Below are 16,592 nucleotides of genomic sequence, written 5' to 3'. Positions count from 1 at the left end.
TCGTAAAAATAAGTGAGGTGTGTCCAGACCTTTGACAGGTAGTGTATATCCACCGTCTCTCTGAATATTAGAACTTATGAGTTTAGAGCTGAGAGCTTCTGTTCTCCACAGAGGAGGACGAGGAGCTGAGAGCAGGATGAAGGAGCAGAGAAGCTCAGGACCAAATATCATTTATAAAAAATGACCAGAGAAACTACAGCAGAGCCCTCTAAAATAAAAGCCCAGTTATGAAGCGCTTCGAGTGTGTTGGAGGTCGGTGAGCTTTGGAAATCACTTTGACCTGAAACGCTGATTGTGCAGCTCTGTTTGCTTTCCGGGCTGGGCGGCGCTCCATGTTTACTGAGTAAATGCCTCCACCCACCACCACCTCCTGCTGTCAGAGAGATGCAGTCACAATAAACAGCTGCTTAAATACGGCATTAATCACATATGGAGGTCTGGACAGCTGATGAAGAGTTGATGATGTGACAAGTACCCGAGGGCCTGACCTCACTTCCTGTCATATTCAGACACTGGTATTAAACACATAAGTAAACCTCACAGCTACAGGTTCCTTATTGCTGTTTTTATATACAGGGAGTGCAGAATTATTAGGCAAGTTGTATTTTTGAGGAATAATTTTATTATTGAACAACAACCATGTTCTCAATGAACCCAAAAAACTCATTAATATCAAAGCTGAATGTTTGTGGAAGTAGTTTTTAGTTTGTTTTTAGTTTTAGCTATTTTAGGGGGATATCTGTGTGTGCAGGTGACTATTACTGTGCATAATTATTAGGCAACTTAACAAAAAACCAATATATACCCATTTCAATTATTTATTTTTACCAGTGAAACCAATATAACATCTCCACATTCACAAATATACATTTCTGACATTCAAAAACAAAACAAAAACAAATCAGCGACCAATATAGCCACCTTTCTTTGCAAGGACACTCAAAAGCCTGCCATCCATGGATTCTGTCAGTGTTTTGATCTGTTCACCATCAACATTGCATGCAGCAGCAACCACAGCCTCCCAGACACTGTTCAGAGAGGTGTACTGTTTTCCCTCCTTGTAAATCTCACATTTGATGATGGACCACAGGTTCTCAATGGGGTTCAGATCAGGTGAACAAGGAGGCCATGTCATTAGTTTTTCTTCTTTTATACCCTTTCTTGCAGCCACGCTGTGGAGTACTTGGACGCGTGTGATGGAGCATTGTCCTGCATGGAAATCATGTTTTTCTTGAAGGATGCAGACTTCTTCCTGTACCACTGCTTGAAGAAGGTGTCTTCCAGAAACTGGCAGTAGGACTGGGAGTTGAGCTTGACTCCATCCTCAACCCGAAAAGGCCCCACAAGCTCATCTTTGATGATACCAGCCCAAACCAGTACTCCACCTCCACCTTGCTGGCGTCTGAGTCGGACTGGAGCTCTCTGCCCTTTACCAATCCAGCCACGGGCCCATCAAGACTCACTCTCATTTCATCAGTCCATAAAACCTTAGAAAAACCAGTCTTGAGATATTTCTTGGCCCAGTCTTGACGTTTCAGCTTGTGTGTCTTGTTCAGTGGTGGTCGTCTTTCAGCCTTTCTTACCTTGGCCATGTCTCTGAGTATTGCACACCTTGTGCTTTTGGGCACTCCAGTGATGTTGCAGCTCTGAAATATGGCCAAACTGGTGGCAAGTGGCATCTTGGCAGCTGCACGCTTGACTTTTCTCAGTTCATGGGCAGTTATTTTGCGCCTTGGTTTTTCCACACGCTTCTTGCGACCCTGTTGACTATTTTGAATGAAACGCTTGATTGTTCGATGATCACGCTTCAGAAGCTTTGCAATTTTGAGACTGCTGCATCCCTCTGCAAGATATCTCACTATTTTTGACTTTTCTGAGCCTGTCAAGTCCTTCTTTTGACCCATTTTGCCAAAGGAAAGGACGTTGCCTAATAATTATGCACACCTGATATAGGGTGTTGATGTCATTAGACCACACCCCTTCTCATTACAGAGATGCACATCACCTAATATGCTTAATTGGTAGTAGGCTTTCGAGCCTATACAGCTTGGAGTAAGACAACATGCATGAAGAGGATGACAAAATACTCATTTGCCTAATAATTCTGCACTCCCTGTATGATACACAGCTCTCACAACAAGTACAGAGAGTGCTGCCCCTCAGCAGCCTTCCAGAAGCTGACCAGTCAGAATCAGAATCAGAATCAGAATCAGAAAGGGGTTTATTGCCAAATGTTGAGCAGGTTTACAACATTAGGAAATTGCTGCGGTGCTTCAGTGCAAACATGCTGTCATAAATAGCACTTAAATAGACATGAAAAAATAAAAGTAGGAATAAGAATTAAAAGTGCTACGTAGAAAGATATGTGCATGAGATATACATGAGATATATACATGAGAATAAGAATTAAGAGTGCTACGTTGAAAGATATATACATGAGTGCAGGTGGTGATCAGTGCCAAACATGGAATGATGCAGTGACACAGCGTAGGGTCATTTGTTAGTGGCGGGGACAGTCATATGGTTATTGTTCATGTGTCCAACAGCAGAGGGGAAGAAACTGTTCTTATGGCGAGAGGTTCTGGTGCGAATGGACCGGAGCCTCCTGCCTGAGGGGAGCAGGTCAAACAGGGTGTCCAGGGTGAGAAGGGTCAGCTGAGGGTCAGAAGAAAGGGTGGCCTCAAAATAGGAGGAGCTAAAACAGCTTCTTTCAGACTAATGCTTCAATCTTAAATATGATCAACCTATCTCTAATAATCGGCTATGTACCACAGGCCTTCAAGCTGGCTGTAGTTAAACCTTTACTCAAAAAGCATCTCTAGACCCAGCAGTCTTAGCTAATTATAGGCCAATCTCCAACCTTCCTTTATATCAAACATCCTTGAAAGAGTAGTTGTCAAACAGCTAACAGATCATCTGCAGAGGTTTATTTGAAGAGTTTCAGTCAGGTTTCAGAGCTCATCACAGCACAGAAACAGCTTTAGTGAAGGTTACAAATGATCTTCTTATGGCCTCTGACAGTGGACTCATCTCTGTGCTTGTCCTGCTAGACCTCAGTGCAGCGTTCGATACTGTCGACCATAATATCCTATTAGAGCGATTAGAACATGCTGTAGGTATTACAGGTACTGCACTGCAGTGGTTTGTATCATATCTATCTAATAGACTCCAGTTTGTGCATGTAAATGGAGAGTCCTCTTCACACACTGAGGTTAATTATGGAGTTCCACAGGGTTCAGTGCTAGGACCAATTCTGTTTACATTATACATGCTTCCCTTAGGCAGCATCATTAGAAGACATAGCATACATTTACAGCTATGCAGATGACACCCAGCTCTATCTGTCCATGAAGCCACTTGTTGTTGTGATTCGGTGCCACATAAATAAAAGTGAGTTTAATTACAGGTCAGCTTTGTTAGACCTCACATGTTGCTCTTACTTAGCGTAGGCTTTCTCCAGCACAGCACTCCAGAACTCCACTCCCTCCGCTGAGTGGACGAACAGCAGTTTCCCATCTCTGATGGGCAGCCGGTCGTCCACGACTACGTCCGCCCACTCCCCGTACTGCCATAACTACAGAGGACAGATGTGAACAAGATGTCACTTCCTCTGTAATTACACCCCCACCCTGTACTGTGTGTTATTTCTGTTTCTTTAGAAAGGTGAGCGACCTGGAAGTGGAAGATGCCGGCATACTGTGAGGTGAAGCTCTGCCCAGGAGGGACCACTCTGTTCAGGATCTGAGGGTCCAGAGTCAGGCAATGGCCGCCAGGAGCCAGCAGTCACCTGACAGACACAGGTCACATGATCACTCTCTGAGCCTCTGAGAGGTCATTTCTGTGGATAAAGGAGCTGAAAGTTTTTGTCCTTTACTTGTCAAACCACTTCAGAAAATTTATTCTCTGGGGTGATTTTCTCTGTCGCATTTTATTTTACAAACTTCTTAAAGCAGAGTTTAAGTGTTGTGTGATGTTTCCTTTTCCTGTCAGCGACGAGCACGCCCGCTGTCATCAAACTCACCCAGCTCTCAAGGTTCAAGGTTCAAGGTTCTTTATTATTTGTCACATGCATAGTTATACAAGTATAACACACAGTGAAATGTAGCCTGACACGCTCCTCGACATGTGCAAAAATTGGGGGGGGGGTGTAGAGGAAGAACATTATATATATATATATATATATATCCAATGTCGTTCCAATGTCGTTCGGACTGGAGAAGTGTAGTCGGATGGTAACAAAGAGAGGGAAGGTAGTCAGAACTGAGGGGATTGAACTACCAGAAGGCAACATTGCAGACATAGAGGACAGTTACAAGTACCTGGGGATCCCGCAGGCGAATGGGAACCATGAAGAGGCCGCTAGAAAAGCTGCAACCACCAAGTACCTGCAGAGGGTCAGGCAAGTCCTGAGGAGTCAGCTGAATGGTAAGAACAAGATCCGGGCCATCAACACGTACGCCCTGCCCGTGATCAGGTACCCTGCTGGGGTAATAGGCTGGCCAAAGGAGGAGATAGAAGCCACTGACATAAAGACAAGAAAGCTCCTTACCATGCATGGAGGGTTTCACCCCAAATCCAGCACCCTGAGGCTGTACGCTAAGCGGAAGGAAGGGGGCCGGGGACTGGTGAGTGTCAGCACCACAGTCCAGGATGAGACAACGAACATCCAAGAATACATTGGGAAGATGGCCCCAACTGACCGAGTGCTCAGTGAATACCTCAGGCAGCAGAAACCCAAGAAAGAGGAGGGAGACGAGGAACCATCATGGAAGGACAGGCCCCTGCACGGTATGTACCACCGGCAGATAGAGGAGGTGGCTGATATCCAGAAATCCTACCAGTGGCTGGACAAAGCTGGACTGAAAGACAGCACAGAGGCACTAATCATGGCAGCACAAGAACAAGCTCTGAGTACAAGATCCATAGAGGCTGGGGTCTATCACACCAGGCAAGACCCCAGGTGCGGGCTGTGTAAAGATGCCCCAGAGACAATCCAGCACATAACAGCAGGGTGCAAGATGCTAGCAGGCAAGGCATACATGGAACGCCATAACCAAGTGGCCGGCATAGTGTACAGGAACATCTGTGCCGAGTATAACCTGGAAGTCCCGAGGTCAAAATGGGAGATGCCCCCAAGGGTGGTGGAGAATGACCGAGCTAAGATCCTGTGGGACTTCCAGATACAGACGGACAAAATGGTGGTGGCTAACCAACCGGACATAGTGGTGGTAGACAAACAGAAGAAGACGGCCGTAGTGATCGATGTAGCGGTTCCGAATGACAGCAATATCAGGAAGAAGGAACACGAGAAGCTGGAGAAATACCAAGGGCTCAGAGAAGAGCTCGAGAGGATGTGGAGGGTGAAGGTAACGGTGGTCCCCGTGGTAATCGGAGCACTAGGTGCGGTGACTCCCAAGCTAGGCGAGTGGCTCCAGCAGATCCCGGGAACAACATCGGAGATCTCTGTCCAGAAGAGCGCAGTCCTGGGAACAGCTAAGATACTGCAGGACCCTCAAGCTCCCAGGCCTCTGGTAGAGGACCCGAGCTTGAAGGATAAACCGCCCACAGGGGCGTGCTGGGTGTTTTTATATATATAAAACACCCAGCACGCCCCCTGTGTGTATGTATGTATGTATATATATATATATATATATATATATATATATATTAGTATATACACTGGGTGAATGTGCAGTAGTAGCAGCAAGCAGGTGAATTCTGTACATTAATATCTCCCTGACAGACGTCTGTTCTTCAGGCTCCGTCAGCGATGAAGCGAGGATCAGAACACAGCTCCTGATTGGACGAGACATGATTAGCGATGATAACAATCATTACGAACCGCAGCAGTGTTTCTATCGATCGGCTAAGAGGTGACGATGACGTTCAGTCTGCTGTGACGAAGCCCGGTTCTGATGGAGGGAAGCATGGAGCTGATGACGAGGGTCATCAAACATCGACTGATGTGAAATTTTTCTCGTGCAGAAGCCCGAGGAGTGACTCAGACCGAGCAGAAACGGCTCCTGTCACCTGTTTTTATTTTACGCGTTATTTTAAATTCCTGCTCAGAACTGATGTCACTGAGAAGCGTCAGCTCACATCGTCACGCGATCCTTACTCTGCACGCTGTTGAAAGACAGCAGCTGAACTGAAGCCCTGTTCTCACCTGTGCAGCAGATGGAGCAGCTCGGCTGCTTGTTATCTCATTAATGTTTAACGGCCGGAGCCTCTTTCTTCAAACAGCAGCTCGTTTGTTTTCTCTCTGATGTCTGAGCCGCTCAGTCTAAACGGCTCTTTGATAAGACGCCCAAAAAACAGCAAACGCTTGGCACGCAACAGAGAGAGGCGGGCCGCTGCGCAAGCCTGCTCACGCTCTTCATGCTGATCCTGGATCTGTTAGAGGGCTCTTCCTGTTAAAAGGTCGTTCTTCCTTTCCACTGTTGCCAAATTGCTCCAGCGTGAAGCAGTGAGAGCTGTGTAAATGAAAGCGGACTGAATCTGGATGAAGTGTGTTTACTGGTGGTGGGTTTATTATTGTTATTAATAACAGGGTTAGTATCTTAGCACTGCTTAAACAAACACATGAGCTCAGCTTCAGAGGCTCGGGAACATAAAAACCTTCTACATATTAAAGCTTTTCTCAAATATAAAACAGGAAAGAGACCTGACGCCATGACAACGCAGTAACACACAGACGCGCTTCCTGTTTCCTCCACATGAATTCGCACAGATGTGACCGACAGGGCTCTCTTCTCGTTCTCTCTTTGCTTTTCTTCTCCTGTCGTTTCTTCTTCTCTTTGAAATTCGGACACGTTTTTGTAGTTTTGCCTGACGCCATCTCCATGGCGACACCCTCAAGCCATCAACCTGCTGAACTGCTAAGACATCAGACAGTATGTTGCACAATCACTGGGCACGCTGTACATGTTTATTGATATACGTCTTGTCTCAAAGTGTTACTTCATGTGCAATGCTGAGGCGCTCTGAGCTGAAGAATTTCATTGTGTCGTTTGATGATACAGGTATGGCGATCTCACAGTGTATGCTGATTTGACAGATGTATCTATGTTACTTGGACACAGCAAATAAAACTTGAACTTGAAAGCACAGGTGGCTATCGTCGCATGATGATAATGCATTCAATCACACACATTATTACACCAGAGCATCAAAACGTTTGACGAACAGCTGATTGGGAGAAATTGCCATAGAAACAGGAGCCCAACAGCACCTGTGACAGGGGTTTGTGTTTTATGAATGTATCTCGGGCTGATTCTGACCAATCACGGCACTTCCACTCTGATCAACACCTGTATAACCTGAGCGGCTGGATCAGCGGAGGATGGAGATGCTTTGCTGAACATGATTTGCATCATATTTGCTGTGGATGGTGCAGAAATCAATAACAATAATCAAATAACATGATATTTACTGATTATTAGGATCAATTAAAATGAGTTGTTTGCCTGCAGGGGGCGCTCTTCATGTTTCTTTGAAAGACAGGTGAGAGGAAGTCGCACTGTTCCAGGGCTGCTCCCGGTCATGCCCTCCCTGAGCCTGGTTCTGCTGGAGGTTTCTTCCTGTTCAAAGGGAGTTTTTCCTTCCCACTGTCCAAAGTGCTCATAGGGGCTCATATGATTGTTGGGTTTTCTCTGTATCTATTATTGTGGGCTCTACTGTACAATATAAAGCGCCTTGAGGCGACTGTTGTTGTGATTGGGTGCTCTGTAAAACTGAAGGTGATCAGAATGGGCGGGGCAGCAGAGCACTGATAATGATGGTGGTAAGTGTGCGTGGGTCTGTGTGTGTGCGTGATATGATGTCTTAAATACAGTAAACACGTCGCGTGCTGTGTTTCCCTGCTCAGAGGGAGGTGTACGTCTGAGCGGTTGGAGGTGGGTGGAGGCTGGCAGAGGCTGTGGCTCCTCCTCTGGTTCGGGGCGCGGTCTGCGTGGGGAAAACTTTGAGCAGCTGAAGTTGTTGGAGTTTACAGCCGTGTGATCTTCCTCCTCTCCTCCTCTTCATCATGTCCGGCGTTGCGTCCACTCTGGCCAAGAAGCGCGCTCTGTCCGCGGGCTTTGGCACCAACGCGAACGCGGTCCCGTACCTGAACCAGAACTTCAACGCGCTGCGCGCCCAGTGCCGTTCCGCGGGCAAGCTCTTCTGCGACCCGACGTTCCCCGCCGCGCCCGAGTCTCTGGGCTTCAACGAGCTGGGCCCGAGCTCCTACAAGGTCCGCGGAGTCAGCTGGAAGAGGCCCACGGTGAGAACCGGGACCGGGGGGGGGGAGGGGTGGTTGTGCCTGATGGAAAAACACACTGTTTGGTACCCAGAGAGATTTTCACAGATGATAATCTCACAGACCTGTGAGAGGAGCAGGCCTCCGGCAGGGACATGAAGGAGCAGAGAGGAGTTTTGGTGAATCTCTGCTCCGTTTCATAAAATGCGTCCCTTCAATCTTAAGCATGCGCACTGAGTCACTCCCTGATGAGTCAGTGCTTGCTGCTGCGGGAGGAATAGCAGTGAGGGAGCGGTGGGCGTGCACGCAGACAGTGAGTCCGACCAGCTGTTTCAGGTGGAGGAGCTGAGGTTAACCTGAGAGCTTCAAGTGATGGTGTGTGTTGGGAGCAGATTCAGTCTGAGGAGCAATCTGAATCTGGACACACACCCCAGCAGCTCTGTGTTCCCCACTCTGAGTGGGCGTGGCCCTGACCAGCATCATTAACACTGTCTCTGGTTTGTCTTCCAGGAGCTCGTCTCTAAACCGGAGTTCATCGTGGGCGGGGCCACCAGGACTGATATCTGCCAGGGCGCACTGGGTGAGTTTCCTACTGTCTCTGAGCACATCTCACCCGGTCTGTGCTGGCTGCCACGCCTCCTGAGCGTTCAAACTCATTGAGCCGATTTAACGAAAACCAATCCGAGAGCAGTGCTGGTGTGACATCACTCACAGCTTCAGTCAGCTGAATTCTCATTTTGAATCAGACTGCACAGAGGTCAGAGGCCACAGAGCTTTCAGCCATAAAAGGATCTGTGAAATGGTCAGCTGATCGATTCTGACCCCATTTCGTCATCATGGAGACCTCAGCAACAGCCCTTTACTCAGTAAAGCGCTGCGCTTTTCATTTCAAACTTTATTTATTCCACAAACAAACCAGAGCGCATCTCCCCGACTGCCGCGCTGTCATGCTCTTTCATGGTTTATGACATTTTATTATGATGTGATGACGTCAGGATGTTCTGACGTCCTCGTGATGTCACAGGGTGTCATAACGAAAGAATAAAGTGTGTTGTACAGCTCTCGCTATTTATTACTCAATATGGGTTCTTACATGTTTAATAACAAGCTTATTAACATGTTAATAAACCTGTTTAATAACATGTTAATAAACCTGTTTAATAACATGTTAATAAACCTGTTTAATAACATGTTAATAAATCTGTTTAATAACATGTTAATAAACCTGTTTAATATCATGTTAATAAACCCGTTTAATAACATGTTAATAAACCCGTTTAATAACATGTTAATAAACCCGTTTAATAACATGTTATTAAACGGGTTTATTAACATGTTATTAAACAGATTTATTAACATGTTATTAAACCCGTTTAATAACATGTTAATAAACCCGTTTAATAACATGTTAATAAACCCGTTTAATAACATGTTAATAAACCCGTTTAATAACATGTTAATAAATCTGTTTAATAACATGTTAATAAACCTGTTTAATAACATGTTAATAAACCCGTTTAATAACATGTTAATAAACCCGTTTAATAACATGTTAATAAACCTGTTTAATAACATGTTAATAAACCCGTTTAATAACATGTTAATAAACCTGTTTAATAACATGTTAATAAACCTGTTTAATAACATGTTAATAAATCTGTTTAATAACATGTTAATAAACCTGTTTAATATCATGTTAATAAACCCGTTTAATAACATGTTAATAAACCCGTTTAATAACATGTTAATAAACCCGTTTAATAACATGTTATTAAACGGGTTTATTAACATGTTATTAAACAGATTTATTAACATGTTATTAAACCCGTTTAATAACATGTTAATAAACCCGTTTAATAACATGTTAATAAACCCGTTTAATAACATGTTAATAAACCCGTTTAATAACATGTTAATAAATCTGTTTAATAACATGTTAATAAACCTGTTTAATAACATGTTAATAAACCCGTTTAATAACATGTTAATAAACCCATTTAATAACATGTTAATAAACCTGTTTAATAACATGTTAATAAACCCGTTTAATAACATGTTAATAAATCTGTTTAATAACATGTTAATAAACCCGTTTAATAACATGTTAATAAACCTGTTTAATAACATGTTAATAAATCTGTTTAATAACATGTTAATAAACCCGTTTAATAACATGTTAATAAACCCGTTTAATAACATGTTAATAAACCCGTTTAATAACATGTTAATAAACCTGTTTAATAACATGTTAATAAATCTGTTTAATAACATGTTAATAAACCCGTTTAATATCATGTTAATAAACCTGTTTAATAACATGTTAATAAATCTGTTTAATAACATGTTAATAAACCCGTTTAATATCATGTTGGCATGCAGCCAGGAGGCAGCCTGGGATTGAACCACCGACCTTCTGATTAGTGGCTGACCTGCTCTGCCACCTGAGCTACAGCCACCCCCAATAATGTTAATAAACATGTTATTAAACATGTTTATTAACATAAACATTAACAGGTTTATTAACATGTTAATAAACCTGTTTAATGACATGTTTATTTTATTAAACATGTTAATAAACATGTTAATAACACATTTAATAACATGTCATTCTGCCTCAGGCCGTCGTTGTCGCACAGACAGAGGCTGCAGAATCATTTCCACCTTAAAAGGCAGAAAGAAAACAAAGTTGCCATGACAATGCTCTCAGCTGGTTCAGTCTAATCTCCTTCATGCCACACACACACACACACACACACACACACACACACACACACACACACACAAAGATAGTATCTCTGTGGTCACATGATCACAGGCTTTAAAGTCTCAGGCTCACAGTTGGGGGGGGTCACATGCCCCCTCTCCATCAAATTGCTGAAGAACTTTTATTTTAATGAGAAGCAGCTGAGCGGCTCTGCCACGCTGGTCCCTGATTGGCTGAACAGGAAGCAGCAGACAGGAAAAGGCTACCAGCCATTGTTAGAGAGAGAGGGACATCAAATATCAGAGAGAGAGCGAGGGGCATGAGCTGTCAGCCAATGAGGACACACCCTCACACACACACTCACACACGCCTGTGTTTGCAACTCTTTGAGGACATCCTGCTGTCACATGACTCACAGCCTGAAATTGAGTCTGGTTCCATGTGGACCCTGATCCAGATGTGGACCTGATCCAGGTGTGAGCGTGCCTGCAGCCCGGCGGTCCTCACAGGGACACAAACCCAGTGCCTGTGTGGTGGTGGATGAGTCATGTTCGTGCCTCGGTGAAACCCCAGAGCACTGTTGTGTAACGCTGAGCTGCGATTAGAGGCGGAGCTCTGTCTCTGGATGTTTGTGGTCACAGGCTTCTTTCACTGCACTCACTTCCTGCGGCGCTGTCTGAGTTACTCCCTAGGCGTCACGGCGGTCGAGCGAATAATTAAAGTGTGAGCTGAGGTTTTTCTTGCTTTTGCATGACAGGAAGCAGAGCGTCTGTCTGAACATGTGATGATGATGATGATGAATACCTGTGGCAGCGTGTTTTTTTTCTCCGGGCTCTGTTAGAAAAGTGTGACCTGTAACGGTGTGCACCAATCAGAGCTGGGCATATTTTCAGGGTTAAACTGCACGCTAATCTCATTAGCTTCTGTGCAGCCTGTAGGGGGCAGCACTAACCAGCCACTCCAGACCTGCAGTTCCTCTGACGTCCAGCGGAGGCAGCAGTGAGTCAGTGCCCATAGACTCCCATGTTAAAACAAACATGTTTACAGCCTGATACTCAAACTGATCGATCTCTGTAGGTAGTTTCATCCTTCAATGCAAGTTTCAAGTTTCAGATTTTATTGTCATATGCAGATAAACAGCATAGCAACATTTACCCGTAATGAAATTTGTTGGCTCGTGCTCCTCAGCTTTACATGAACATATAGAAGTGTGCAGTTATATTAAAGAAGAAAATAAAAATAATAATAAAAATAACAAAATACTAAAGTATTCAATATTAGAGAATGTAAGACGGCTGTTTCGTATTTACAGTTGTGTAAAAGCTGTGCAATGAGGATTTAAAGCGGTTAAAGTGACTGTGTCGAGTCCTGTATTTGTAGTGAGTGTGTAATGGTGTGTGCAGAATGTCAGCAACTGGGGGAGCATGACTGTAACACAGGACACGCGCACACGACTGGTTAATGCTTAGACTGTCTTTTATTGAGAAATAATCTGCGGTTTTTGGCGCCCGCCTCGGACGCAGCCACTCCGACTCTCTCCCAGCATCACCTGCTCCTTCTCACTGCGGACACAGATAAGACACATCTCCCTCAATAAAACAGTCCTGTACAAGTCACTGTGTCACCCCTCCTCTGCAGCAGGCCAGCAGACCACGCCCCCGCCACAATGATTTTATAATGGATTAGGGGGCGCGGCCTCTTTGACCGACAGGTGGATGGTGACACAGTAGCTGCTAGCTTGACCCGAGCTGGATCTCTGGACCCTGTTTCTGCAGCGTCTTTAATGATGCCATGTGACCACTAACCTGGCTGCTGTGAGGTTACTGTATGACGAAGGCTTATGATTGTTTGTTACTGATTAGCAGGTGTGTGTGTGAGATAGTACTTGTCTAAATATAACCATTTCCTGAAATGACCCAATGACTGCTTGGCCCTCCAGCTGTCATTTCCTGTGGCGGTCACCTTTGACCGCGAGCACCACAGATGCAACACGTTTGATTAAAACCCAGTGAAAGAGGCGATCATGGCTTTAGTGCGGAGGATGTCATAAGGGCCAATCAGGTGTAAAACATATTTATGAGTGTTTTAGTTGTAACAGGAAGTAAGGCCTGCAGGGGGCAGTGCTGAGGAGTGGGCGCTGACTGAGTGTTTCCTGTCTGTCCAGGTGACTGCTGGCTGCTGGCGGCCATCGCCTCTCTGACCCTGAATGAATATGTGATGGCCAGAGTTGTTCCCACGGACCAGGACTTTGGGGACAGCTACGCCGGCATCTTCCACTTCCAGGTAACTAATGTGTGATTCTGTGAAACACCTGTACAGGTTGATGTTGTCAGGCCTCGCTGACGTAAAGCTGGACCCTGTGGAGCTGCGTCAGCGGCCGGCGGCAATCGGCAGAAAGCTGCGGCTCTCACAACAACGCCAGCAGCCATGTTTGTCACGCCTCACGCTCCACCAAGCTTTCCACTCACGTGGGAGTTTATGTGTTAGTGCTTCATGCCGGGCACGGCAGCGAGCTGGGCGGGGCCTTGTAATTACTGAGAGTTATGCTTTTGTTGCTGAAGCTTCTGTTTATGACGGGGGCACGCCCTGCAGAAACAATACTGCGTGAGTGTGTTATTCCTGCTGTGTGCGAGGACTCACTGAGTGTGGGTCGTTAAACCCCGAGAGAGAGAATCCAGCAGAAACACAAGCGACCAATGACCTCGCAGATACAGAGCGACCTCTGAAGGAGGACGGCGCAATAACCTTATCTTTCTGCTTTTCCTGTAACTCGACCTGTGTGAGGTGTTTTCAGCGCAGTGTTCTGACCGATGCATGAAACCATCTGTTTTTCATGCCTTTCTGTCTCTCTACACGGCGTGCTGCGGGGAAACGCCCGTTCTAGCGTTTGAGTCTGAGGTTGGTTTGGAGCACCTGACCTTCAGCCCTACTCTGAAGCATCACGCCGCTCGGGTCTCACTGTTACTGGTCCGTGAGAAATGGGCTGCTGTGATTGGTCAGAATTCACCTGCGATAAGTTCATAAATGTTATTTTTACTTTTACAGAAATGAAAACACGTTCAGCCTTTTGTTTGCTTAAAAACTGAAACCTAAAAATATTCTCACAGCTGTTATTGAAGTGGGTGGGCCCTGACCATTAGACCCGCCCACAATGCAGTGATAGGTTGCAAATTCACAGAGACTTTTAAAGTAAAAGCCTGACATTCTGTCCTCTGCTGTCCCTCCGCAGTTCTGGCAGTTCGGTGAGTGGGTGGACGTGGTGATCGACGACCGGCTGCCGGTCAAAGACGGCGAGCTGATGTTCGTGCACTCGGCCGAGGGGAGGGAGTTTTGGAGCGCCTTGTTGGAGAAAGCCTACGCCAAGTAAGACCCGCCTCAACCAAAGGGAGAGGAGCAGGACCAGGGCAAAGGCTTCTGGGAATCAGGAGCCTGGGGTTTCTGACAGTCAGAAAATTCAGATTGTCTGGAACTGAGATGTTTATCAACCCTTATAACAAAATCCACAAACGTTTTTTGGCTATATGTTGTGTATAATATGTTTTTATATTTATTTATTATATAGTTTTGTATCGCATTTGATACATTCGGCAGTTTTGGCAACAATTTTGGACAAAAACATAGTTTAGTCTGTAACATGTTGAAATTATGTCGAGTATTGATCACGTTGATGAGATGGAGGTCTCAGAAACTCATGTATCCAATATGATATAACAGGCTTTACAGGGTAAACCTCACATTCACGCCCAGGGTTAGTGCATGGGAGCTTCTGACCCCCGCCGTGGATGCTCTTGGTCTTCTGGTGCTCTGAAAGGGCTCTACCTTCATGCCATTCTGTGCTCTTTGTGTGCAGAGTGAACGGCTGCTACGAGGCGCTGTCTGGCGGGTCCACCACTGAGGGCTTCGAGGACTTCACCGGCGGCATCGCAGAGAACTACGACCTCAAAAAGCCCCCTTCCAACTTGTTCCAGATCATCAAGAAGGCGCTGGAAGCTGGATCGCTGCTGGGTTGCTCCATCGATGTGAGTGTGGAGAGAAACCATCTTTTTCCTTCAGTTAGTGAGGTTCTCTCAGATTCTCCGAGGTGTGTTTCGGGATTATTCGATGGAGGAGGCGAAAGCCGGGGTCGGAGTTGGGTTGTTGGCCTTGGACTCGGGGTCAGTGGTGATGGGCTGTGCTTGTCTCTCTGCAGATCACGAGCGCCGCAGACTCTGAAGCTGTGACTCATCAGAAGCTGGTGAAAGGCCACGCCTACTCGCTGACGGGCGCCGTGGAGGTAACGTCAAAAGAGAAGCAGTGAGGATGAGACGGAGATGAAGGAGGAGGAAGTGACACGTAACTGTTTTCATTCCCAGGTGAACTACCGAGGGCGTCAGGAGAAGCTGGTGAGGATGAGGAACCCGTGGGGCCAGGTGGAGTGGACGGGACCGTGGAGTGACGGGTAACCAACTCAGCCTGAGAGTGCCTCCAGCTGCTCGAGCTCAGTTTGTATCTGCTAAAATGTCTGAAGTCAGGCTAGGACGACAGATCAGCTGACAGTAAACCTGCTGAAGTTATCTGAACTCCAGCTGCCGTCACCCTGGTTACTAGCAGGTGGCCTCTGATTGGCTGTGCAGAGTTTAGTGAGTGGTCTTTTCACTCGAGTGCACCGATGAACAAAAACAGATGCTGGGGAAAAAGCCATTTAACCAGAGTAGCAGCGTGTGGAGGTCACCGCACCCGCCCCACCTGTAGGGCAACCTAACCGGTTACAACAAAACACATACCTGTCCTGCAGGGTACCTTCAGTGCTGAAGCCTGATTGGTCGGTCCAGTTACCTGTTCTAAGAAAGCAGGATGTGGAACGACAATCAAACATGCTGAGTCACTCCAGCACCACATCACAACAACGGTCGCCTCAAGGTGCTTTATATTGTAAAGTAGATCCTACAATAATACATGCAGAGAAACACCCAACAGTCACATGACCCCATGTGAGAAAGCACCTTGGCGACAGCAGGAAGGAAAAACTCCCTTTTAACAGGAAGAAGGTTCAGAACTCTGAGGCTTTGATCGGTTCTGCTCTTTGTAGGTCGTCTGAGTGGAACTACGTGCAGGGGGAGTGTCCTCACAGCAACGCAGAAGATGGAGAGTTCTGGTAGGCGGAGTCTCTGTGCGCACTGCACACCTGCTGACGCCGGAAGCTCAGGTGTGCTGACAGGAAGCGCTCTTCTCTGTTCTTTCTCCCCAGGATGTCCTTCAGCGACTTCCAGCGTCACTACTCTCGTATCGAGGTGTGCACTCTGACCCCGGACACCATCGAGAACGACTCCGTCAAACACTGGAGCGTCAGCAAGTTTGACGGCGGCTGGAGGAGAGGCTCCACTGCCGGAGGCTGCAGGAATAACCCGTGTGAGTAACCTGCTGCAACACTGAGACCGTGTAACCAATCAGAAATGAGCATTATTTGTGGGGGCTTAAGTTTTCTAGAACCGCTAGTGGAGGATAACCTGGCGGGGGCGGGGCTTTCCTCGCTGTGATGCTTTGCAGCTGCAGGAGGTTTCAGGCTGCATGTTTCTGTCTGCAGACACGTTCTGGACGAATCCGCAGTTCGTGATTAAGCTGGCCGAGGAGGACGATGACCCCGACGACGGCGAGGTGGGCTGCAGCTTC

General features: G+C 46.3%; 1 protein-coding gene and 1 pseudogene across 2 annotated transcripts in view; one reads left to right on the top strand and one right to left on the bottom strand.

Moving 5' to 3' along the window:
• LOC146668958 (calpain-2 catalytic subunit-like) overlaps positions 1–8,028 on the bottom strand; it is a 32,775-nt pseudogene extending 24,747 nt beyond the window's left edge.
• LOC146668957 (calpain-2 catalytic subunit-like) overlaps positions 7,922–16,592 on the top strand; it is a 13,930-nt gene continuing 5,259 nt past the window's right edge. Inside the window, exons 1-10 of one of the 2 annotated variants that reach the window (XM_085408283.1) lie at positions 7,922–8,263; positions 8,750–8,819; positions 13,108–13,226; positions 14,173–14,306; positions 14,794–14,962; positions 15,133–15,216; positions 15,296–15,381; positions 16,012–16,077; positions 16,171–16,331; positions 16,507–16,592. The exon at positions 16,507–16,592 is cut by the window's right edge and continues 84 nt beyond it. In XM_085408283.1, coding sequence (XP_085264409.1) covers positions 8,027–8,263; positions 8,750–8,819; positions 13,108–13,226; positions 14,173–14,306; positions 14,794–14,962; positions 15,133–15,216; positions 15,296–15,381; positions 16,012–16,077; positions 16,171–16,331; positions 16,507–16,592 — 1,212 coding nt within the window. In that variant the 5' untranslated portion in view covers positions 7,922–8,026. The remainder of the gene's footprint in view (positions 8,264–8,749; positions 8,820–13,107; positions 13,227–14,172; positions 14,307–14,793; positions 14,963–15,132; positions 15,217–15,295; positions 15,382–16,011; positions 16,078–16,170; positions 16,332–16,506) is intronic. The other variant, XM_085408284.1, reaches the window with a different exon arrangement.

This window comes from Rhamphochromis longiceps, linkage group LG6 (genome assembly GCF_057381845.1).
Source record: "Rhamphochromis longiceps isolate RC_006_pf linkage group LG6, R_longiceps_female_GT1.1, whole genome shotgun sequence".
NCBI lineage: Eukaryota > Metazoa > Chordata > Actinopteri > Cichliformes > Cichlidae > Rhamphochromis > Rhamphochromis longiceps.
Note: the sequence above shows the minus strand (reverse complement) of the source record. Positions and strands in the feature narration are given on the sequence as shown.